The sequence below is a fragment of the Dermacentor albipictus genome, chromosome 10 (genome assembly GCF_038994185.2).
Source record: "Dermacentor albipictus isolate Rhodes 1998 colony chromosome 10, USDA_Dalb.pri_finalv2, whole genome shotgun sequence".
NCBI classification, from domain to species: domain Eukaryota; kingdom Metazoa; phylum Arthropoda; class Arachnida; order Ixodida; family Ixodidae; genus Dermacentor; species Dermacentor albipictus.
In genome coordinates, this window is record NC_091830.1 from 915848 (window position 1) to 942787 (window position 26940).

Consider the following 26940-nt stretch of genomic DNA (forward strand, 5'->3'; position numbering starts at 1 on the left):
TGAAAAAGATTGGAGGTATAAGTGTCAATAATTATAGGCCAATCTCTGTACTTTGGATGTTATCTAAACTGTTTGAAACCATTATCGGAAATCATTTAACAAGTTTTCTTAAGAACCATAAAATATTGTCTGAATCGCAGTTCAGTTTCCATAAAAATTTTTCGACTGAGCAGGCATTACTGGACGTGAAGCACACAATAATAAACAACGTAGAATATGGACTATACAAAATAAGTCTCTTTTTTAGACCTTCAGAAAGCTTTTAATTTGGTTGATCGTGACATACTGCTGTCCAAACTCAGTTGTTATGGCATCAGAGGAATTGCATTTGACCTAATGAAGAATTACCTAGCAGACAGGCTACAGTATGTAGCTTTCAAAAACGTTGTGTTGCAAAAAAATTGAAAATAATCGCAGTGGTACCTCAAGGGTCAATACTTGGGTCATTAATATTTAATTTATACATAAATAATCTAGCTGAATGACCAAATTGCCAGAGTTTAATTATGTATGCTGATGATGCTGTCTTCTTCATGACCAAAACATTTTTGCATATACAGCAGTTAGCTAATGAGTATTCAAATGTATTATCAATTTGGCTATATAAGACCAAAGAACAATTAAATGTAAAGAAAACTAAATATGTTATTTTTGGGTCATGAAATAAACCTTTTAACGAACACTAATATAGAGGAGCTAGAGGCACAGAAATGTTTAGGCATCTGGTTTAAGCGCCGTGTTGTCATTTTGTACCTTCTTTTGTCCTTGTTTTGTTTTGCACTGTAATGAACCTTACTATGAATCCCAACCAACTGGCCCAACTTGCTGTTTTGACACACATATTGAAATACACATATTGAAAAGTTAACGGCAGAACTAAGTAAAGCTGTTGGCTGCCTCTTTAAACTTAGTGAGTTTCTGACATTGTGGTTAAAGAAGGTGCTCTATTACACATTATTTCATTCCAGATTATCATACTGCTGCTTAGTATGGAGTACTACAAGCAACCAGGATTTATCTAAAATTGCTGTATTACAGACACAAATTACAGAAAAATTTGAACAAATTATGGCAGACAGCATATAAACTGTGATGAAGAAGATCGGCAGGCTGAAAAGCCCCGTTGCCATCGTGTGGCTCGTACCCAGTTCGTTCGCTGGCTGCGCCCTACCTGCTGTTGCCGCGTTGGTCGCTGCTTCTCTACGACCCGCATAAACCCCTTTTACAATTGGTGGAGCTCCTGGGTACAACCAGAATTCTGTAATTTCGCAACCGGACACTACAGCCTGTCTTCATTATGCCGGAAGAAGGACCATCGCAATCACAACCCGCTGCCCCTGTGACTACCGTGGTCTGTCCCGGCCCGTTGCGTCAACGTGACCCACCCATCTTCAGCGGTACTGAAGACCATGACGTAGAAGACTGGCTCGCTGACTATAACCGGGTGAGCATCCACAACCACTGGGACTACACCAAAAAATTGAATTACGTATCGTTTTATTTGAGCGGTGTCGCCAGCATGTGGCACTGCAACCATGAACATGATCTCACGATGTGGACAGCCTTCAAAACTAACGTGACGGAGGTATTCAGGCGCCCCGCCGTTCGCAAGCTTCGCACCGAGCAACGTTTGTGCAGTCGTGCGCAACAGTGCGGGGAGACATTTACAAGTTATATAGAAGATGTCGTCAACCTCTGCAATCGCGTTGACGTCACAATGGCTGATGCCTAGAAGACCCGCCATATCTTAAAAGGCATTAAAGACGACGCCTTCCAGATGCTGTTGGCGAAAAATCTGGCGACAGTCTCTGAACTCATCAGTCTCTGCCAAAGCTTCGACGAACTCTGCAAACAACGCATAGCCACCCGCCAATCTCCTCCTCAGGCGACTTCAATGTCGAGCTTGGCTGTTTCCCCGGATAACACGTCGCGACTGCTACAGATCAAGGAGTTCGTCCGTGAAGAGGTGGCTCGTCAGCTTTCTTTGATTCCCCTTACACACGGCCAGTCGAATTCTCCGTTGGCGCCCGCTCTCCAATCTGTCATCAAGGAGCAGGTAGCCGATCACATTCCACCTTCTCTCCAGCATACTCCGGAGTCTACGGAGTATGCTGAAGTCAACATACACAGCAGTCACTTCGAGGCCTGCACCACAGACCTACGGTCCCCTTCGCCCGCCCGTATCCGCTCTAGTCCGGCCACTGGTGCAGTATGCACGACCTCAAGATTATTGGCGCATGGAAGACAATCGCCCTGTTTGTTTTTATTGTGGCCGTGCTGGACACGTAGCATGTCACTGTCGCCTCCTTACACCGAACGTCCCCAACAATGTGCGTCCATATGCGCCACGTTTCCAACAACGCCACAACTATTCGGACACCTTTGAATCTCCTCCTGTCGTCGACACTGCATTCTCCGACGCTCGCCGTTCACCTTCTCCTCGCCGCCGCTCGCTTTCCCCAATGCACCGGCGTCGGAGCCCTTTGCACCAGGAAAACTAAATATCGCAGTTCAGGAGGCAAGAACTGCTGTACCAGCAAAATGTATAAGGCCTCACACTTCCCCAAAGAACGTTATTGAAGTCACAATAGAAGGAACATTGACGCTAGCACTTGTCGATACCGGTGCTGCACTTTCAGCGATAGATGCCCGTATTTGCCACAATATAGGAAAAGTGACGACGCCACTATCTGGACTGTCTGTTCGAATTGCCAACGCACAGCACGTCGAGCCATCCGGCGCCTGCACTGCTCATGTCGCAATTTAGGAGGTCCTCTATATCATAGAATTCATGTTGCCATCGTGTTCACACGACGTCATATTAGGTTGGGACTTTCCACACATCATGCGATCATTGACTGCGCCCACAGCGAAATCGAGCTGTTTCAGTTTTCGACCGATATTATCACTGACCATAAGGACCATTGTCGCAAAATCTCTGTTTCAGAAGACACCGTTATACCTGCCTGGTCTTCCACTCTTGTCAGGATCTCTTGTGACTATGTAGATGATGGCACAGTACTCTTTGCTCCGTCTGAACTCTTAGTTCGCCGCTGTTCACTACCACTGCCATTCGCCGTCCTCGAGTTCAAAGTTGGTGCCTCTCTCATGTGCGTCTCAAATCCATCGGCTGAACCAATTACTTTACGCCGCCGTGAAAGCTTTGGCAGAGCAGAGCCACTGACCTCATCTTCAATATTTGACACGATGGACGACTCCACTTATATTGCTGCTCTCGAGGCATCGCGTCCTCGGTCAATGCCGCGTTCTTTTACGCCAGCTATTGCCAGTGACTTTACGACGACGCAGCGTGACGAACTTCTTCGCTTGCTCCAAGGCTTCTCTTCCTCTTTTGATTGCCAAGCAACATCACTCGGCCGCACAACGACTGTTTCACACACTATCGACACTGGGAGCCATGCACCAATTCGACAGCTTCCCTACTGAGTATCGGTGACTGAAAGACGCGTTATCAATGACCAGGTGAACGATATGCTCAATCGCGGTGTCATCCAGCCTTCTAGTAATCCTTGGGCATCACCAGTTGTCCTAGTTAAAAAAAAAGAAGGCACCATACGATTTTGCGTCGATTATTGAAGGCTTAACAAGATTACCCGAAAGGATGTATACCCGTTGCCACTTATTGACGACGCACTTGACTGTTTGCAAGGAGCGGAGTTTTTTTCCTCCTTAGATCTCCCCTCTGGCTACTGGCAGGTGCCCATGGCTGACGCTGACTGTTCTAAAACCGCGTTTGTTACACCAGATGGCTTGTATGAATTCACTGTAATGCCGTTCGGTCTACCAAAACTGTAATGCCGTTCGGCATACCAAAACTCCTTTTTTCCCTGTACAATACACGAATGGAACCTGCTGCCTCCCGAGCTAATTGAAGTTGCTTCTGATGTCACATTCCCCACTGCTCTCCAAGCATATGTTTGCAGATAAAAATGCACTCACCATTCGAAATCTTCTTTGATGTTTATGTTTTGCAATGTTAGCCAGCGTGCTGTGACAATGAGTGTATCTTGTTATCTGGGCGAAACTTGTTCTTTGTGCTGTCTCATGCGCTCCCTCAGAATGTAGCACATGTATGATTGGTATTGTACCCATGGTCTGAAGTGTTTAACCTTTTAAGAGTGTGCAATCTCGTATTTTATATTGATTATCTGTCCTCCCTACTGTAATGCCCAATGGGCAAAGTAGGTATGTAAATAAATAAATAAATAAATAAATAAAAAATGCACCCGCCACCTTCGAACGCATGATGGACGGCATCCTGCGCAGCCTGAAGTGGCATACTTGCCTCTGCTACCTCGACGACGTTGTCTTCTCCCCTGATTTTCCAACCCATTTTTGGTGTTTACACCAAGTTTTGACCTGTCTCCGGAATGCTGGTCTTCAGCTTAACTTAAGAAAGTGCCGATTTGCAGCTCGAAAACTGACTATATTAGGCTACATTGTCTCCAAAGAAGGCATTCTTCCTGATCCTGATAAACTTCGCGCCGTATCCGAATTTCCGAAGCCCACTAACTTGAAAGCACTACGCAGCTTCATTGGCCTATGCTTCTATTTTCGACGTTTCATTTGCGATTTCGCTACTGTGATCGCACCACTTAACCAACTTCTCCAAGGCGACAATGAACTTTCTGCTTGGTCGGAAGCCTCTGATGATGCCTTTACGACTCTTCATCACCTACTCATGTCTCCGCCAGTCTTGCGCCATTTTGATCCAAGCGCACCTACAGAACTTCACACTGACGCCAGTAGTGTCGGCCTTGGTGTCGTGCTTGCACAACGCAAGAACACTAATGCCGAATACGTAGTCACTTATGCCAGTCGTGCCCTCACGAAACCTGAGGCCAATTACTCAGTCACAGAAAAAGAGTGCCTGGCTATCGTATGGGCTCTTCAAAAATTTTGTCCATATCTCTACGGTCGACGCTTTGACATGGTGATGGATCATCATGCTCTTTGCTGGTTGCCCAATCTAAAAGACCCGTCGGGCTACCTCGCTCGGTGGGCCCTCCAAATCCAGGAATATGATATCCGTGTCATCTATCGTTCTGGACGCAAACACTCTGACACCGATGCCCTCTCGCGCTCCCCAGTTACTTCAGACAGCAGCACTTCTACCCACAGACATGACCTCTCACCACTTGACATCCTGGACATGGCATCGGAGCAACTAAAAGACCCATGGATCGTCATGATATTCGACTTTTTGTCCAATCCTCCGGCAACTTCGGCACCTCGAGCGTTACACCGACAGGCGCAGCATTTCGCAATCCGCGATGGACTTTTATACTGCCACAACTACCACAATGACGGCTGCAAATGGCTTTTAGTAGGGCCTCGCCACCTACGACAAGATTTATGCTCTGCATTTCATTCTTAACTGCAGTGTGGTCACGGCAGAGCGTCAACAACCTACACACGGCTTTGCCTACGATATTATTGGCGAGGGATGTACACCTTCGTCCACAAATACGTACGCTCCTGCATTGCCTGCCAGCGACGCAAATGTGTCCCGCATCTCTCCACTGCACCTCCCCAACCACTTCCTTGCCCAGCTCAGGCATTCAACCGTGTCGGCATTGATGTATACGGGCCTCTTCCATCTACTGACGCTGGCAACCGATGGATTGTTGTCGCCTTAGATCATTTGACACGGTATGCTGAAACCGCCGCCTTGCCTGCCGCATCAGCAAAAGACATCGCCTTGTTCATTCTAAACAACTTCGTTCTTCGCCATGGTGCCCCTCGTGAACTGTTGAGCGATCGGGGCCGCGTATTCCTCTTAGACGTCCTGCAGTCACTCCTATTTGAATGCCAAATTATTCACCGCACTACTACTGCTTATCATCCACAGACCAATGGCTTAACAGAACGATTCAACAGAACTCTTGGTGACATGCTATCAATGTAAGTTGCATCTGACCACTCCAGCTGGGATCTTGTATTTCCGTTCGTCACTTACGCATATAACACTGCCTCTCAAGCCACTACCGGATTCTCACCATTCTTTCTGCTTTACGGCCGCCATCTCTCCAGCACCATTGATACTGTTCTCCTGTACCGGCCATACCCTGCTGAATGCTCACCTGTTTCTGCGATTTCTCAGCACGCCGAGAAATGCCGACAACTGGCCCGTTCTTTGACGTCTGCTCAACAGTGCCGCCAAAAAGAGCGCCATGACCTCAATCCTCCCCTCACCCCTTCCTCGTCGACTCACTCGTGTGACTTTGGGTCACCTGTTGCTGCTCCTGGCCTTTCGTTCAAGCTCCTCCCGAAGTACCATGGGCCCTACCGTGTGGTTGCACAAACATCACCAGTGAACTACGTGGTCGAACCCGTATGGCCATCTCCCGATCTGCATCGTCGGGGGCGAGGGACTGTGCACATTGACCGACTGAAGCAGTATTACAATCCACCCCACCTCTTTCTAGGTCGCCAGGATGGCTACTCTTCAATTCCGGGGGTGATTGTGACGAAGAAGTTCGGCAGGCTGAAAAGCCCCATTGCCATCGCGTGGCTCGTACCCAGTTCATTCGCTGGCTGCACCCTACCTGCTGGTGCCGCATTGGTCGCTGCTTCTCTAAAACCTGAATAAACCCCCTTTACAAAACTATCAAATTCCGATTTTGTTAAATGGAATATGGTAAATTAACTTTAATGCACACATCAATAAAAATCATTTTAGAAGGTTAAAAAACGAGAAGAAAGGGGGTTAACCGACGGGCCCGATTTTTATTAGTCATATCATAAGAAGTCAACAAACACTGACACCAAGGACAACATAGGGGAAATTACTTGTGCTTAATAAATGAAATAAAGAAACGATAAATTAATGGAAATTAAAGTGGATGAAAAAACAACTTGCCGCAGGTGGGAACTGAACCCACAACCTTCGCATTTCACCCAAAAAGATCACATTCTCATGACCCCTGCGGCAGCAAGGACGTTCCACGTACGCCGCCAAGGTCTGTGAGTGGTGGCGCTGGCTAACACTCCCAGGGTTCTGCTAGGACACAGCAATACCCAAGAAAGTGGTTGGGAAAACGGTGCCGTAGTAGCTCAATTGGTAGAGCTTTGCACGCGAAATGTGAAGGTGGTGGGTTCGGTTCCCACCTGCGGCAAGTTGTTTTTTCGTCCACATTAATTTCCATTAATTTATCGTTTCTTTATTTCATCTATTAAGCACAAGTAATTTCCCCTATGCTGTCCTTGGTGTCAGTGTTTGTTGGCTTCTTATGATATATTAGAAGGTTAGTATTAGAATAAGATACTGTGCAAAATTGAAGTTTTCTTCTGTGTTTTCATAGAAATTTTACTTACATTTCATTTTCATGCGTTTTGAATACTTTAAGTGTATGCATGAATGCACTATATGTAAAAAAAAAAAACACTTTTAACGCTTTGAGGGTCAATGATGTAAATATATGGCGCTGCGAACAAGTCCAAAAATGGTCGATGCCATATATTTATGGTGCCGTCTGTACATATAAAAAGCGTGCCAGTTCCCTAAGTTTTTCTTTTCGGTCAGGTGCTGCCACTATGTGAGAATACAGGGAATTTTTTTCGCATGCCTCCCTCTCTTGGGTTTTCAATGCATGGTTTGTTTTAGAGCTAGTTTGCTTTTGCGTGTCTATATACTACCGCCCCCGCATTGGCGGGCGCGCAGACGAGTGGCGGTTCGGGTTTTGTTTTGCGGGTAGTTTCGGCTTCTTGTTCTTGCAAAACTGATGGCTATCTCGTTACTAATCACTCAACGGGTGACCACCTCTTTCTCACTCGTTTAGTGCTCGCAGGGGTGCGCATAGGAATGATGCCGCCGTGCAAGCGTTTCCGTTGCTTCTTTTTTTTTTTTGACACTCGTGAAAACTAATCGCCTCTGGTTGGCAATAAGATGAAGATTAGCGAAAGTTTGTCACACGTGCTTTTTTGGCGGGCACACAACCACAGTTATCTTGAGTGTGCACACCTATGCAGTTCAATTACGCTATAGATGTACATACTAGTGTAAGAGCAGGAACATTTGAGTCTTGCGAAATATTCTCATGTGCGCATTTTCAAGGCCTTGAACTATGTGTATAAAAATGAATCAAATGTTTGATTCTTATAAGTTTATTTCCTTTTTTATTGTTGTTATTCATGAATGAAGAGTACATATATACCAACGCAAAATATATTTTTTTTTCACTTTACTGTCACCCTAGAAAAATTGCAGTACATTTTTTTCTAAATAAGTCCCTTAGAAGAATTGGAATCTTCAATAAAATAATCGACCTTGGGCGGTCGCATATGGCGAAAAAAATCGACCCTCAAAGGGTTAAATAATTGTCTGAGTTATCTTGAGCGAAAATTATTGTTGTCACTATATTTTTATGTATTAGAGTACATTTACACTGTATACATGAATATTGCTTTATATTTGTAAATTTCCGCTAAAATAATTGCTCTATTACATAGCTAGTTTGTAGTTAATTGTACAATTTGTGTCTATATATGCAATGGAATTGCATCACATTTCATTTCATGTATCTGCACATTCTCCGTTTGAAATGATATCTGCAGGAAGAGCCCTCGTTAGGCTGTATGTCTTTAGCTCTTGCTTCCCTTTATTTTGTATTTTGAAAGAAAGAATAAAGTTCTTCTTTTGGCAGCCCTGTTAGAAAGACCTCAATGATTCCAACTGTATATGGACGGCAACACACCAAATATCAGGTACCTACTCCAATAAATAATATAGACTGCTTCTTAGACATTAAAAGTGCTATATTGTTTATACAACGGACAAGATTAATGAAATAAGTAGTCACATGTATGCAATTGTGCACATGTGTGTCCATTTTATTTTGTCCTTTGTGCGAAGAGCACAGCACAGTAAATAGAACAATGTCATACCAACCAGCCCCAGTCGCTGCCTTATACGACATATCAAGCACAACCTCTAGAAAAGTGTTTAAAATGGTTTTTATTGAAAAAACAATTTTGTAAATTTATTGATGCCCTTATATGTATTTGGTCTTGACAATGTTTAGTGTGAAAGTTTCATGTGACACTGCACTTACATATATTTTTCTTTTTGTCTTGTGCTTGTCGAGTATATATATATATTTTTTTCCGTAATTTTGTGTGGTGAGCAACTACAGGGACTATATCACCACATGAGCAAAACGAGAACAAGGTGAAAGCAGGAGTCAACGTTTTGACAAGTGGACTTGTCTTCTTCAAGGCCACTTGTCGAAACGTTGGCTCCTGCTTTCACCTTGTTCTCATTTTGCTCATCGTCCTGAATTTTCATCTCCCACCTTCCCCATGTTTTCCCTATATGACTACATGTTGCGTAATATAAATGTAGTATCGTAAAAGTGTGTATGCCTGTAAAAAGGTTACAAACATGTATAAATTTCACAGAAAAAAGTAAAGCTGTATTATTTAGGCCTCGTAACAAGATTGCTTATACTCCACAGATCTGCTTAGAAATGGGTTCGTCGTCCATTCAAATAGTTCTTAAAGAAGGGAATTGCGCTAAAAATGACACGGACGAGTAAGGACTTGCGCCCGTCCATGTCCTTACTCGTCCGTGTCATTTTTAGCGCAATTCCCTTCTTTAAGTATGTACGACCGACTCGCCCAACAACGTGCTCTCCTTCAAATAGTTCCCGTGGTCAAAAGTCTGGGTGTTTTCTTTAACGAAAATTTATCGTGGGACGATCACGTTGAAATGGTCAGGGGCAAGTTGTCAAAGGTTGTTGGTATCGTGTCCCGACTGCGATATTTCCTATCGAAGGGTGTTAAGCAAATGCTGTACAATGTCGTTAATTACTGTATCTTGGTCTGGGGCACCACGTCATTTACCAATATCAGACGGCTGCACATGCTTCAGAACAGAATTGTTCGAAATATTGTTAATGCTTCGAGATTGGAACGTACCGCACCGATCTTTGCGTAACTTGGCATCACCCCCTTCCCCAACAGCATGAAAATTTACTGTTAAGGCGGTATAAAACAAGTATAAGACAGAATAATACATTCAAGTTAGACCTGGCAATCTTGAAATGCAAGGAACTTAAGTATGCTACCCGCACTGGCTTCACGTGGTTTGTGCCTAAAACGCGAACGAATTATGGTCGCCAAATGCTTAGATACATTCTTCCACAGACGTTAAATAACGCACTGTGAATTGATGTTAATTTATGTACTGCTGACACTTATGTCATAGTGCTTTGTGCTTGCTTTTGTTTTTGCCTGTAATGTTCAAATACCGTTTCATTTGTGTCAATGTTGTTATTGCGAATGCTTTACACATGCTGTATGATACACTGCGATACTGTTGCCAAGTCATTGTAGGGTGCGTCGACCTCTGTCAAGCCTTTCTTCTGGCTTTTTGTCGATGCACCCAACATCCTCATGACGATGTTGAATAAAGAATTGAATTGAATATCACGTTTCGTAAAAACGCAAAAACTTGCCAAACGATTCAATACTTTAAAAAAAAATTGTTTTCTTTGGTTATTTCTTGTTGTATTCGAATGTGCTAGTAGATGTGATTTTGTTATAAAAGTGTGCATGCTAGCCTGCATGCCAAACTGTATCTGGAGCAAAGGCCTTTCTCAGGCTACTAAGACGTTTGCTTTTGCTGCAGTTTCTGTTCCTATAGACAAATTTCATGCCAACATGCATACTCACAGGAGGAGAGGGGCAACGTTGTTATTGAAGAGCTTCTCAAGTAGCTGGTAAATGGAGTTGCACTGCCTGACCGTGTCAAAGAAATAAACCTCTGGCTCACTCTTTGGCTCGGACACAGGTATTGCTGGTGGAGAGAGAAAACACCATTCACTTATGCATTCTAGTGACATAACATTTATCACAATAAATGTACCACATTCATTTATGAATGTGGTACATTCAACACAAAACGTTTATGATTTTTGTAAGATTGAGAATGCAAGAGAGCACACAAGCACAAGGCACACTAAAATGTGAGTGCTGCTATTTACACAGAGATGCTACAAAAATATGCGGTAATATGGCCTTCAAGATAGGGATGACACTATAAATCAACTATTCATTAATTAATCAATTAAATGTATCCCACAAACTGATTATTCTTCATCATGTCCACGTTTCATTTAATTAAGTTAATGGATCAGACATGTTCGAATAATTGTTTGCGAGAGTCTGACAGAAGTGGAGCGAAAATTTTGAAATCATATTAGAATGGCTATGCTCGAGCAGTGACTGTGTGGCTGTGGTAGAGCGACTGTCAAATGTTTTTCCAAGTCCCACCTCATGCCAGGTCGCACCCTTCCCCTCTCTTCCCTCCACAATGCACATGCCACCACGCCATCCACAGCCGGAGTCTTTAAATGCCCTCGCAATTCAAGGCACACTATGCAACCCAGTTGTTAATCGTCGAATTGCTCCCAGTCCACTAAAGACGTGGCACAGCATTCACGCCGGTTTGGAGCATGTATTTGATATAGTGATGGAGTTCATGTCAATTCCAGCAAAGCTATAGCTTCCTAGCATCTATTCTCGCAAGCCGGTTTCACCCAAACATCTCGGTCAATTCACATTCCTTCACTCTGTAAAAACAAGCATGTGGCTTAATATCCTAAACCAGTCCTTTTCTTTTCTTTGGCGTTTATTGCAATTATGAGAACAAAGAAAAACTGTGCAAAAAAAAGGACAAGACAGAGAAAGAACCACACGACACAGGCGCAGACTAACAACTGGTTTAATGCTCCAACGCCTCTTTCCTACCAACAACAGAACGCATGCGCACCAACCACAAAGACCAATGCCGCTATCATGTAGTCGAGCCTAAAAACGCCAACTCCTTGCGGTACAAATGTATGGAAGCCTCACTAACACATTTATCTGGCCCTAATCTCGCGATTTCTAAAGCTTCGATTACTTCACGCTCTTTCTTATACCTTGCGCGTCCGACAATCTTGGTCCCGCCGAAAAGTGGGGTACAAACTTTGCCGTCATGCCTGCAGGTCTTGCAATGCTTAGGAAGATGCTGTCCTCTAGAATCATCTAGGGAATTGGCATGTTCTAATAATCTAATATTAATGCAGCGGCCGGTTTGTCCAACGTACACGTTGCCACAACACGTTGCCACAAACTTGTTCCTTTTTTTTTGCGCAGTTTTTCTTTGTTCTCATAATGTCATACCAACTAGCCCCTCACCGTACGCTTCTAGGTTTATTGCAATTTTTTGCATATTTTAGTTGGACTTCACCCTTCACTTTTGCCATTTTTCTTATCTCTTGTTTAAGTGTATCTTACAGGAATTGCCTAGTACCATGTATCTTGTATAATTCTGCTCTAAGTACCATTTTATAACATGTATTGTTTTTTTCAAATACCAACAGTGCCAACTCTGTTTAGTCTTTAGTCTTTAACAAATTAAACATTATTCTTTATCAATCTTTATACACTCATATTTATAATTTGGATCCACCTTTCAAACATTAAAATAGGGTCCTACAAAGGTAGACAACTGTGCTTCAAGCTTTTTGAAGGACCAGGCAAAAATTTTAATTAATCAATTAATCAATGAAAGACCCTGCATTGAAAGTGATTAATCAATTGAAGGCTAAAATGATGAATGATTAATCGTTAATCAAATAAAAAAATAATCAACTATCCCTACTTTAAGACTGTCAGTGCAGTACAGGCACAGTGCCAAAAATCTCGAAGGCTATGTATTAGGTCACCTATCTACGACACCATGTTTTGCAACAGCCACAAGCAATTCAGTGAAAGTAAAATTCAGTAAAATTATCCTAGCTTTGTGTCTCAAATCACAGCAGTATAATAGCAATATAATTAAACAATAACAGGGATGGTAATGGCCAAGGAAGTTTTGGAGCAGCTCTGGAAGCAGCAAATTTGGCACTTTAGAGCAGTTTTGCAAACGTAAATATGTGAGAAACACAGGCATAATCATAAACTTGTTCCTTATTTGACTTTTCAGAACACAATTAGGTTACGACAGATCAGTTCTGCGGAAGCCCGCAAGGCAAGCAAAATTTATGGCAGGGAACAACTGTCATCTACCCGATTGTAGCATGAAGCCACAAAAGAAGCCCATACAGGTTTTTCAGAAACCAACATTAAATTGCATACCAGATGTGGCAACTAAATGTGGCCAAGAAAAAATAACCTAGGGCTTTTCATAAACAGCGCCCACTCTATGCTATAAGGCTGTTTTTTTTTTTTTCATTTAGAACAAGTAACAAATATTTAAATGCTCACCATGAATGCATTGCGACAGAAATGGTATATTCCATGAATTATGTGTAAAAAAAGCCTACAGTAACATGGTGCTTAATCAATCTATGATACACTAGAGCACTGCTGAAGTCTGGCTCATCTCAAAGATAGCCCTATACACTGAGCATTCAAAAGGTCCACAGTTGCTTTCACTGATGCAACAGGAATACCAAACATGATACACAAAGTGCCACAAGCATATAGATGTGCATGCAGCATAACCAATGCACAACCGTGAAATTTGCTTTCGGTCACACTTCATGCCTGTACTGGATCAGCACAAAGCACAGTGCAGATGCTCAGTTCCAGCGGCATGTGCAATGCAGAGAAAGAAGGTTGAGTGAGCGCTGAAAAGAAACGGTAAAGAAACCAACCAAACTTGGCTCTCAGCTCTGATCTCTCTCGCTTCTCATGACTTCGCCGGTGCCATAGGGTGTGGCCATGTCTGACCTTCACGACTATGGGGAAGACAAAAACAAGAGCTGTACTCCTGCGGCACCCAATGCTTCACGCTCTACTGTAAAGCTTCTCCAACAAGTGGATGGCAGAGTATGATCACGCGCTCGAACACGGTATAAAACGGCATAGTTTCAGTACCTGCACAGCGACTGCACGACTGTGTGACCAAGCAGATGAAGAGGAAGTACATCTCTCTTGCTTCGGTGCGAAGTAAAATAAAAAAACATGAAGACATTCCATTTGTGTGTTTTATTATTTCTCTAAACTTCAATTCATCAATTCAAGCAACAGATCACACAAATAACAGATGTTGCCCTGAATAAGTCTCAATGTCGCACGTCACCACGAGCGAAGTCACACTGTGGACAAGACTACCTAGGCGCAGGGACGCGACTACGTCACCATGCGGCTTGGAGTGCGGTCACCATGAAGGAAGGGAAAATGGCGTTCGTATTGAAATTTCAGACCTTTCCGCGGTGCGTAGCGACGTAATTTTTTGCAAACACGATCGTTAGCGCGCATCGTATGCTCTGCGCTTGTCAGCTCAAAATTGCCAGACCTGGTGAGGGGCCAGTTTTAATTTCTTTATACTGCAGAGAGTACCGCATAGGCTTCTGCAGTGAACATACTTGTTAGGGGTTTCAATAAGTCAGATTTGGAAAAAGAGGGACCAGAAGCAGTGCAAGATACGCCAGCATGTGACTGACACATCGGTATAGAATTCGGAGCAAGAGTACTTCGATTGAAGTTGACGAAAATGTATTGGGATTTCGAGCTCAGGAGCATGCTTTGTGACCTCTACAGAGGATACATCACATCACATTCTATCACCTGCCCTTCCCAGGGCGGTAACAGCTTAGCTGGAGACATTAGGTGATGTTCAAGAAGTGGGACATTGATTTCTTCACTCAGTTCTCTCACATGCATTGAGAAAGGCAGTCTCATAGAGGGTCGATTACAAAAAAGTGCTGCACACCCAAGCCATTAACAGTTGTAGAACATGGATGTTTCTGATTAGAGTGCACTTTGAGAAAATAGGTGAAGCTGATATATGTTCTCTGCAAATGGAGTGACCACTCATTTGATTCTACGTATAAGCTTTTGTCAGGGCTTGTTCTGAATGCGCCAATGGTCAGGCAGGTACCTAGATGGTGGACGGGATCTAGCATCTTCAGCACACTCGGGGTGGCAGAGTGATATACCACAGCACTATAGTTCAATCGTGATCAAATTAGGCTCTTGTGAAGATTCATTAAACATTTCCTGTCACTGCCCCAGGATGTGCGAGATAAAATTTTTGTTAAGTTCATTATTTTTAGGCATTTCACTTTGAGATATCTTATGTGTGGAATGAAAGTAAGTTTAGAGCCAAGGGTGATGCCTAAAAACTTGTGCTCTTTATTCACAGGCATTTGTTGCCCATACATTTCGATATTGGGATCTGCAGCAAGCCCTTTCTTCCTGGTGAAAAGAACAAAATAACTTTCATTGGGGTTCACTTTTAACCCATTTTCATCGGCCCACTTATAAACTTTGTTCAAGCACTGTTGTACTTCTCTCACACATTGTAAGGTTGTAGGATTTGAAACTTATTTGTATGTCGTCTATGAAGACAGAATAAAAAATAGGTGATGGTAATGATGCACAAAGCATGTTCATCTTAATGACAAAGAGCATGCAACTGAGCACACCTCCCTGAGGTAACCCAGTTTCATGTATGGGTGCACGGGACAGTGAATTACCTATTTTCACCTGGAATGTATGGTTATGTAGGTAGTTTTCAATAATGTTTAATTTGCCACAGATGTCCAACGCCGACAGGTTGTGCAGGATTCCGTAGCACCAAGTTGTATCATACACCTTTTCCATATCGAGAAACACTGATAAGGACTGTTTATGCACGAAGGCGTTGCGAATGTTTGCTTTGATGTGCACAAGATGGCCGGTTGTAGATCATCCTTCTCTGAAACTGCAATGATATGGATCAAGAATTTTGTATGACTCAAGGAAGTGTAAAAGGCGACGGTTTATCATTTTTTCGAAAAGTTCGCAAGTAGAGCTTGTGCGGGCGTTTGGGTGGTAACTTGTTACTAATGTGCGGTCTTTGCCTTGTTTGAGAATTGGAACAACAAGGGCTTCTTTCTATGCAGTAGTAGGGTACCTGGCAGCCCATATGGCATTGATGTGTGAGTAGCGTTACTTGAGTATCACTGGGGAAAGGGGGGGGGGGGGGTAATCAAGTTGTACATGATCCTGTCAGGTCCAGGTGCAGAGCTCTGACATGCAGTCAAGGAGGCTCTCAACTAAGCAATATTAAAAGACAAGTTATAGGATTCATTCTGTCTGCATTAGCAGTCAATGGCCTTGCATTCTGCTATTTGTTTGTGCTTTAGGAATGCCTCAGAATGATGATTAGAACTGGAAATGCACTCGAAGTGTTTGCCAAGAGCGTCAGCTTCATCTTCCAAGCTATTCGCTTCATCGTTCCTGTTACATCGTAGGTCGGACACTCCACTTGACGCAGGCGAGGCAGACACACGCTGACAAGCTGGAAGAATGGGCGTTTATTTGCAGTACATGTCGGAATATAAAGACAGGTTAAGGAAGGAGGGGAAGGGAAACGAAGTACGAAAACATAGGATAGGCAACCAGATTGGCACGTGTAGCTGTAGACTTCAAGTGAGAAATGATAAGAACACTGCAGTTTGTGGGGTTCTCCTCCGTACTCTTGGGACAAAGGAACGACAACACAGTAGTGCGAACAATCACAAGGGCATTTATTGCACCTTTCATAGATCAATGCCTGCTAGCCGAGTTGCTATCCACAAAACATGCCGATAGGCGCGCGACAAATCTAGAAGTCCGACTCACCGCGACCGGAAAATGAGCGAATATGTTCGCCCCATGCTGGATCCCAACGCCTGGTCGTTCGCGTGTTCGGTCACGCCAACGGTGGTGCGTTCGAAGGCGGTCACGCGAGACGGTCTCGCAGAAGCATGGGTCACCGCGCACGCGGGACATCCACGCGGTTTGCCGACCCGCCGGGAAAGAGCCCCCGCCTGTCGGCGGCGTTGGCAGCGCAACACTCGCGCCATCTCTCACACTGTGCCCCAACCACATCGACCGCCGCGGGCATCACGCAGGCCACGCGGCGAAGCCACACTACAGGAGACATGCTATGCAGGAAAAACATCAGGGGACGCGCGAGAGTCGCGCATCCCCACAAGTTATAACAGTTCCCTAGAGGCAACGGACAAATTTCTTGTTCCTTTAGCCTTCTTAGCCCATCCCATACTTTAGCCTTTTAAGTATATGAATTTATACCTGAGAGAAACCTCTGCCAGCTTGTCCTCTTTGCTTGTCGTCGCGTCCTTCTTCCCTCAGATTTAACATGTTTAAATTCTACTAGATTTTCAACCGTAGGACATTCGTGTAGTCTGCCCCAAGCTTTATTTTGTCTCCTTTGTGCCTCTCTGCAATCGTCATTCCACCAGGGGACTCGTATTTTGAATGAAGTGCCACTTGTTTAAGGAATGAACTTTTCAGCAGCGTCAATGATAAAAGTGGTAAAGTGTGATACAGCATGAGCTATACTAAAATTATTTATAAAATTTTGTGATAAGTAGGCAGATTCCTTAAAACATTCCCAGTCCACTGAGGCCTGTTTCCAGCGAGAGACATGTGGATGGGAGTTATATAGGGTTACTAAGTTCAGCGTTACTGGGAAGTGATCACTTCCCAATGGATCTTTAATAACATGCCATTCTAAATCAGGGAAGATAGAAGCGGAGCCAATCGACAGGTCTATTGATGAGTGTGAGTTATGAGAGGATTATAATGCACTGGTTCCTTCTTATTGAAGAGGAACGCACCAGAGTTTAACAGGAAGTTTTCCATGACTCGACCCCTTGCGTCGCATCATGAGTCTCTAGACATCACATTATGAGCGTTAAAAATCTTCCACGAGTGTAAGGCTCGGGAAGCTGATCAAAGGGGTTATAAAAATCTTTTTTTTTCCGATATGATAGTTCGGAGGCATATAAATAGTACATACAGTAACCAATTTATTAAACAGAATGGCCCGAACTGATGCTCCCACCCCTCAAGGCGCATCTGAAGAGCGACGTGTCAGCAAGCTACAGACTTGTCGGCTACTTTTGCTACACTGCCGGAGGCGTTAGCCTCATTGCAGTCATTTTTGGAAAATGGTGTAATTTCGAAATAATTTGTGCCTGTAAGATTCAGATGTGTCTCTTGAAAACACAACAACTTTGGATTATGTTCGTGGAGGAGGTTTCCAACATCATCAAGGTTATGAATGATTACTCTAACATTCCATCGTAGCATTTGTGCCTCAATAATGAGGAAAGTGTTTGTGCTGTGTGCTTAAGAGACGAAGATTAGCTCACGGGGCCCTCTCTAGGCACCGCAACGTGAGGTTCATTTTCTTTTGGGGCGATTGCGAGAATCTCGCCACCTCTTAGGTACCGATGGTGTCATCTGGCTGGTTGTTGTGTCCATCGCCTCTTGTGAGGTGCTGGACATGCACTCTTGCCAGTGCTGTGCTTGATGTGAAGGTCTCAACATGTCAGAAGAGGCCTTTGAGGCCACCAGCCTGCAGGCCGATGGCCCTTTCTGCTGGGGTGGCGGAGCAGGGCTAGCTGCAGCTGCCAAGGGGGCAGATGATGTCATCGCCAGCTCACTGCGTGTGGGCCAGACAGCCGCCGGGAGCCGTCATGGCACCGCCCTCTGACACACCACTTCAGCAAAGCTGTTCGTTGGCAGGTATGACACCCGCCTGCGAGCCTCCTAAAACATTATATTTTCCTTTACTTTGATTATGAGGGTTTCTTTTTTCTTTTTTCCAAGACGGGCAGGACCACGTGTATGCAGCATGCTCACCAACACAGTTGACACAGTGTGGAGTGTTCTGGCAGATTTCAGAGGAAGGTTCATTGTCACAGCACTTTGCACATGTCAGCCGGCCTCAAGAGTTCTGTGAACTGTGGCCTAACCTTTGGCACTTGAAGCATTGAGGGGATTTGCCACATATGGCCTAACATGTATCTTGAGGTACCTGGCATCGATAGACTCCGGCAAAACACTTGAGCCGAAAGTAAGTACTAGGTGCTTGGTCTGGATTTCTTTTCCATCCCACCTCATCTTAATTCATCTGACACTGATAATGTTCTGATCACTCCAGTCCTCCAGGAGTGAGTTCAGCTTCAGATGCTCCAACAAATCAGCATCGGAATTGCCTCAATTGGTATTCATGGTACGGTGTTACTGGAACATCCCCAAAGGACACTAGATTGGGTAGTTTTTCATGCTGTTTCTGATCGTGGAGCTCCAGTAGCAGGTAACCGCTTGCGATTTCTGATGCTTTGTAACCTGGTCCAACGACTTCAGTCAGAGATATCGAGACAAGAAAGGGTAAGATCATTCTCACGGTCTTTCCAGCTTGATCAGAGTGGACTACAGGAAAGCGGGGAAAGTTGGGTGTTCAGTTGCCCGAAAATTGAAAAACTTCGTTGCAGCCTCGTTTAAGAGGACGATCAGGAAGTGGGGGGAAAGAAGTTGCCATAGATACACATAATAAATTTCGGCCACCCACCCACCACGCTCAACAGCCACCCACCATGGAGCTCAACAAGGGGATGCTGCAGGGCCTTCAAAGGGTAGGCCCTGCATATGCCAGCTGTACGACACTACTATAACCAAATATTGTGTACCCAAGGTTGGCTACCCAACACAAGGTTAACACTTGCTGCCCAGAAAATGAGAAGTAAAAGGAAATAAAGAGAGGACAGGAAAGATTGAAAGTGAGCGAGAAAGACAAAGGTTGGAGAGAAGAGTAGGAAAAGGCAACTAGCGGTTTCCCCGGGATGGGTCAGTCCGGAGGTGCTGTCTATGTGAAGCGGAGGCCAAAGAAGTGTGTTGCTGCCACCGAGGGGCCATAAAGGTCCAAACACACAGCATTGGCTCAACCCCCACGATCCCCTTTTCCCCGGACGCAGCTAAGCCGCGCACGGTTAGCTGCAGGAGGGTCCAACCCTCGTCTGCTCGGGTGCATGGTGTCTCAACACACCAAATGCCTGCTGACGCAGACGTCATTGCGGGGGTGGAGGTGTGCATTGTGGAAACAGTTTTAGAAGAAAAATTAAATGCATAAGAGAAGCAGGGAAGGGAGAGGAAACATGCCTCGGCATGATACCATAAGTCTAGCCTGAGCAGAGCCTACTTGTGTTGCCAGTGCTGCAATGACTCCGGGCTGACACTACGGGAGCATATGTATGGGCTAGTGTGAAAGTTCATGCATGTGTGGGGAAGGGAAAGGGTTGCAGTGACCTTGAGAATGCAACTGAGATTCGAGTCTTGTGCTGCCGATAATGTGGTGGCCACAGGATTTCATGATGGATCTTTTTTTTTTTCTTTACAGAGTTCTTCAAAGCATGGTGTGCACCACTTTGATAAGCTTTTTACATTGTCACCTTTGTCATAATTTTAGCGATGCCTTTTTCAAAACTGACACCTATTTCAAAATAGCAACTCACTCAGACTCAATCAAAATGTAGATTTTTTGCTCAAGGCTCTCACTTGGATTTAGACTCTCCAAAATTCCATTCAGCTGAGCTTACTCAGACTCACTAAAATCCTACTCAGGTGGGCTCACTCAAAGTTTGACTCGCCAAAATTACAATCAGCCAGACTCACTCATGAGTGGGTTTCCGACCAACGACCATAACAGAGAAAAGAATTCAATGTCACCCTCTTTATCCATACTGAATAAATTTTAGAAGTAGCTGGACCCTGCAACAAAATACAGGCCCTCGAGCTTGAGCAAAACTGCAGTTCCTCAAGCTGCTAGCACCTGTATCAGATGCTTTTTATTATCTTCTCATTCAAAATTTTCTTTCGATTTTTTAAAGACAAAAAGTTTATATGTTTACGGGCTATTTTGCAGAAATAGCCCATGCCCACTGGTGAAGCTCACACCGAGCTTCACCAGTGGGCATGGCAGCAGCCTCAGTGGCAACTTGCTAAGGAATCCCTTCTTTAGGATGGATAGTTGGGCGTGTTGGTTAAGCATGATTTCTGAAGTGAAGGCGCTAAAATGACGGACGAAGAAGAAACACACACACACACAGGGCGCCCTGTGTGTGTGTGTGTGTTTCTTCTTTGTCCTCCGTCATTTTAGCGCCTTCACTTCAGAAGGAATCCCTTCTGTTTCGTACTGCAGGTTGTGGCAGTTCTGCTGCAAACCGAGCCATCATCATGCGGTTGTTCTCCCACTGTACCACGCAGCAATGAAATCCTGGGGGCGTATCCCATGTCATCGACACGTGCCGGTGACATTTGCCTCGTGGAAGATTCATCGCCACCAACTATCATCACCGCATCTATGTGAACTGCGTTGACGTCGGACCACATGACCCGCTCCCCCGCTATAAAAGGCCAGACCACACCGAGCATCACCAGTGGGCATGGCAGCAGCCTCAGCGGCAACATGCTAAGGAATCCCTTCTGTTTCGTACTGCAGGTTAGTCAGTACTTACCTACTAAATGCTATCGAAGCGATGATTGCTTCTTAGTGCTGCTGCCCCGCCCACTACCTTTTTTAAATGTTTTCAATTATGTCTTTTCTATGCCAAGTGACTTGCTGGTATGTAGCGATATAGAAGCAAATCCGGGTCCTACAGAAAAAGAAATGCTTTCCCAATTACTGATCGGCCAGGGAAAGTTGACCACATTTGTGGAAGCCTTGCAGAGTTCTCAAAACGATATTGGGAAGAACATTTCAGCACTGACCAAACGCATAGACGGTTCCGAAAAACAGCTGGCTGGTTTGAACACACTGAACAAACATGTCAAAACAATGGAGGACACTGTTGCGAAGGTTGATAAACAGTTATCTGCTCTCATTTCTAAAGTCGATGACTTAGAAAATAGGAGTCGCAGAAACAATTTAGTTATATACCGTCTACCTGACGATGACGAAGAGACAGCACCTGGGCTTGAAAGTAAGGTAGTGACTGAGGTCTTTCAGGACAAATTAGGATTAACTGTCCCCGGCATTGAGAGGTGTCATAGAATTGGTCGCAAATTTAAAGATAAGAAACGCCCCATAATACTCAAATTTTTAGACTACCGAGAAAAGGCATCAGCATTGAAATCCGCGCACAAACTAAAGGGTACCGAAATATCAATCTATGAAGACTTTTCCATCAGAACGCGAGAAATACGAAAGTACCTGTGGAAGAGTGCCGTGCAAGAAAAGGCTAATGGAGCCAAGGTGAAACTAATGCACAATAAATTGTCCATTGACAATGTAATGTACGGCTGGGATGAAGTTAAAGGTGCCCATTATAAGCTGAGTAATAAAAATAACTGACAGCACAAGCCCATTCCTAAATCACTGAAAATACTAAATTTAAATTGTAGAAGCTTATTAAACAAAATTAGTGATCTGGAAGGAATTTTACTTTGCGAAGATCCTGACATCGTAGTCTTAACCGAGACATGGTTAAATGATACCATTTACGATAGTGAATTAGTGCCGGCTTCCTACAGTGTACATCGGAAAGACCGTGGTGGTAAAGGTGGAGGAGTTGCCATACTCTTTAAAGAATATTTAAATATATTGAGCATGCCTGAAGTGCCTAATATTGAATGCATTTTCTGTAAGGCATACTATAACAATGTCCGGTACATTGTAGGAGCACTGTATAGGCCGCCTGGATCGCCTGTCGTGGTCTTGGATAACCTTAAAGATTATATGACAACCTTTATTAAGCTAAATGATCGCATTATTTTAACAGGTGACTTCAATTTGCCGGATATTGACTGGTCAACATTCGCACTCAAAACACATAATGACGAATCAAGTGAGACAATGCTTGATATAGCTTTCTTGTTTGACTTGATGCAAACTGTAGAGCACCCCACCCGAATACAAGGGAATTCAAAATCTATTTTAGACCTCTTCTTTGTTTCTGGAACAATCCCCGATACAACTAAGTGTGTAGTGATGCCTGGTATCTCCGATCACCAGGCTGTTCTCCTGACCCTTTACGGCATGACTCTTGATAAAGTTTGCCCTAAGATGCATTTTAGAAACTTCTTCGTGCTGACGATGTTTCCATTATTGATGTTCTTTCCTTTAATTTTGATGCATTTTGTAATAACACTGCAAGTGTTCAAGAACTCTGGGACCAGTTCAAGGCCATGGTACATGAATGTATTGAATGTCACGTGCCAGTTATTGTTAAAAAGAAAACAAAAAACCCATGGATTTCTCGGGCGACACTGCAGCTAAAAAGAAAACTGAAGTGCATGAAACAGAAAAGAAAAAACATTCTTTCTCCACAATTGGAACAAAATATAGCTTTCCTCAGTTCTCAGCTCAAAAAGCAAACGGCCATTGACAAACAGCATTACTTTGAAAAATCTTTGCCCAAATTTATATCAGAGTCTCCTGAAAAATTCTGGTGTTCAGTTTCCCCAACCTCAAAGACCCATGATCAGTTTGAAATCAAAGGTGTTCTGGTCAGTGATGCACACGAACTATCTAATGTCTTCAATGAACATTTTAAATCCGTATTTACTAACGACAATAACATCTTTCCAAAATTTGAAGCCTCACTGCTGCCTTTGGAGGATCTTGTCATTAGTGAGCATGGTATCTTAAGTATGCTGCTTAACCTTGAGGTACAAAAATCACCTGGACCGGACAACATACCTAATGCCTTTTTGAAAAGATATGCACAATGGACATCTAAATATTTGTTTGTTTTATTTACAAGGTCCTTGTGTGAAAGTCAAATCCCAAGAGACTGGGGGACCGCCAGAGTGAAACTGCTTCAGAAAAGTGGAGACAAGCGATTGATCAAGAACTACTGCCTAATTTCGCTAACATCGACTGCTTGTAAACTACTTGAGCAGATAATTCACAATCACATATCAAACTTCCTCGAAGCTAACATTTCTTTACTAAATATCAGCATGGATTCAGGAGGGGTTACTCAACTTGTACACAGCTAGTAGAAACTATACATGATTTTTCCTCTTCAATTAAAAATGGAACACAGATTGACGCCGTATTTATGGATTTCTCGAAAGCTTTTGACAGGGTCACTCATGAAAAGTTAATTTATAAGTTAGACACAATACTTCATAACAAACAATTAGTAAAGTGGATTTCCGCCTACCTTTTAAACAGGGAACAATTCATTCTTTTTACCAATAATTGTTCTGACAAGCTTACGGTTCACTCTGGCGTCCCTCAGGGCTCTGTTCTTGGGCCTCTATTGTTTTTAATATGTATTAATGATATTGTGTCTAACATTCCTGTGAAAATTAGGCTTTACGCTGATGATTGTGTAATTTATACAGAAGTAAGAAGTGCCTCAGATCAAATACTACTAAATAGTGCGTTGCAAAAAGTTTCTGCATGGTGTGAATCATGGCAAATGGCCATTAATTTTGAAAAAACTGTATTGATGAGGATTACTCACAAAAAGAATGCCTTACCATTTGATTACAGTATTAATGATGTGACACTTGCAGAGGTAACAGAATATAAATATCTAAGGCTCTGGGTCACTAAAAATCTCAGCTAGAACAAACATATTGATTTCATAATGTGTAACACTTTTTGTAAATTGTTTTTCTTAAGACGGGCATTGCGGTTATCCACTCCATCTGTCCGCCTCCTTGCTTACAGATGTATTGTCTTGCGTACCTTAGATTATGCTGCTATCATTTGGGACCCATTCACTAAGACTAACATAACCAAAGTAGAGAGGGTTCAAAGGAGGGCTGCTCGGTACATATATAATAATTACTGACATACATCAATAACACATCTTTTAATCAAAGCTGGTCTGCCGACAATGAATGAGCGATATCGTTCTGCAAGACAAATTCATGTACCAATTAATGAAAAGACACTACAGAACCGAACTCACCCATTTAGTTCATTTTTCGTTTGGGTATGCGACCCGACAACAGCTAACACTAACTCCTTTTCGCATCCGTAATAACTGTTTTAAATACTCATTTCTTCCACGAACTATTACCGATTGGAATAACCTCACTAACAATGAAGTGTTGCAACCGTCACTGACGTTATTCGCTCAACATATTGCCTAGTCTGTGTGACTGCATTTCATCACTTTACTGTTCTATTGTGTATTTTATTTTTTACTGTTTGATATTGACACGTGCACTTATCTTTACTACTTATCATATCTTGTTCACATGTATTCATGATGCTGGCTGCAGAGCTTCAACCTGCACCCTTATTTCTTTTGTTTACATTTTGCCATTTTTGTGAAAGCGCTTAATTCTTTTTCCCACCCTGCTATAATCCCGATACCGGGATTGCAGTATAAATAAATAAATAAAATAAATAAATAAAATAAATATATACACATGGAATTTTAGAATTGCACCCTTTTTAGTGCTCGTCCCCGTCTTTTCTTGGCATTGTCCTTGTGCCTCCGCGCAGACTTTTTCAGTATGCCTTTTTAGCTGGTTTTCCAATACCCCAGATATGGTCAAAGTTGACTGAGGAATGACTCTCAAATATTACTTCATTGTCAGGTTACCATGATGGCTGCAACAAGTTAGCAAGCTAGAAACAGTGAAGTGAATTCGTGGTGGCAGACTCAACAGGGATGGGTACTTGGATGGGTACTCAACAGGGATGGGACTCAACAGGGATGGGTACTCAACAGGGATGGGTAATTCGTGGTGGCAGACTCAACAGTGGCAGCCCTAGCTTCCATAGAAGCTAGGGCTGCCACTTTGGCGAGAAAAAGAAAAACAAACAGCACTGTGAGTAGACAGATCGAGGAGGGGTGGTATTTTTTTGTAAAACATGCTGTATGCCAAGATACAAACAAAACGAGAACAAAATAATGTGGTGCTACCCCAAGTACAAAATCTGCATGATAGAAATTTATTAAAAGGTTTTTATAAAGCTTGGTACACTTAAAATATGCTGTTATTGTCGCAAATAATCTATTTGCAAGGCATGCTAGTGGCCGACAAACAACACAGCAATACAAGGAAGTCTAGACGAGAGCAAATACATGACTTTTTAACATGTTAAGCCATGAGATAGTGAAGCCAAGGAAAGCTTTCCCAGAATTAAATTCGTATGGCTGTGATTAACTAAAATTGGGCCCCTGGATTCCAATCCTTTTTGTTGAAGATGTTTTAAGTAATTGAGAAAAGTTAAGAGAATTAAGAATAACTTTGTTTATGACAATTCAGTCATTTTGCTAAGTATGCACACCAGACAGGGCACTTGCAATGCAGCTTTTAATGCGCCAATTTACGGAGAATCGAAAAACTGGCAAATGGCATGCCTGTGTATGGGCTGGCAGCCAGCACTGTGAGAGAAATACCATTTTTTGCAGGTGAAAAATTGGCAAGGCGGCAACTCTAATATGGCAAGCTGGCAACACTTGTCATATAAAGGGACTCTAAAGAGAAACACTAATTGTCAGGTTAGACTGATAAAGTGTTCTTTGTAATTTCTAGTGCTGTTGATCTGCTATAATATGTCAATTATTAGAAGAGAAAATAAAGGTGAAAGTTTCATTTTTTAAATTTTACGCAGGCATTGAAACGCAAATATGTCAGTGTGATGTCACTGATTTTGAATCAACGTTTATAGACATACTTCAGTTTCAAAACTCTCCACCGTGCCCATTGAGATCAGCCTGCCTGCTGCTATTCCTGCCACTGCGGTGCTGCAGTCAAGGGTTGAGCTATCGATGCAAGCATTGTCTGCTAGCTCCAATGTTGAGCTTGTGTAGCAAGCTCCGAAAATACTTGTTCTTGAGCAGCTACCTTTCGTTTTTCAAAATTTGCTGCAAGTTCATTATGCAAGAAAAAGTTTGAACATTGTTAATATCATTGGAAGAAGTTAGTACGTTCACATGAACAAGCATCAAAGTAGAAGGTTTGGTTCGGTACGTTTGCCAAGGCAGTGTTTATTACTGGTGCGCATTTATATATGTGTGTGCTACGATGTGCATTTTCCTCTCCTGAAGTCTTAATGCGCGTGATACTTAGTAAACCGGTGGACCAGACCATGTCCGTTGCAGCTTCTATGTCTTTAGTGTTGCGCTCTTGTGGCTGATGCTCAAAATACACGCCGCAACGTGCCGCTGTATT

At 43.3% G+C, this 26940-nt stretch overlaps 1 protein-coding gene across 1 annotated transcript in view; it reads right to left on the reverse strand.

The window, feature by feature from the left end:
- Sec10 (Exocyst complex component Sec10) overlaps positions 1 to 26940 on the reverse strand; it is a 196718-nt gene that overhangs the window by 65312 nt on the left and 104466 nt on the right. The window contains exon 12 of the mRNA XM_070527533.1: positions 10696 to 10819. Coding sequence (XP_070383634.1) covers positions 10696 to 10819 — 124 coding nt within the window. The remainder of the gene's footprint in view (positions 1 to 10695; positions 10820 to 26940) is intronic.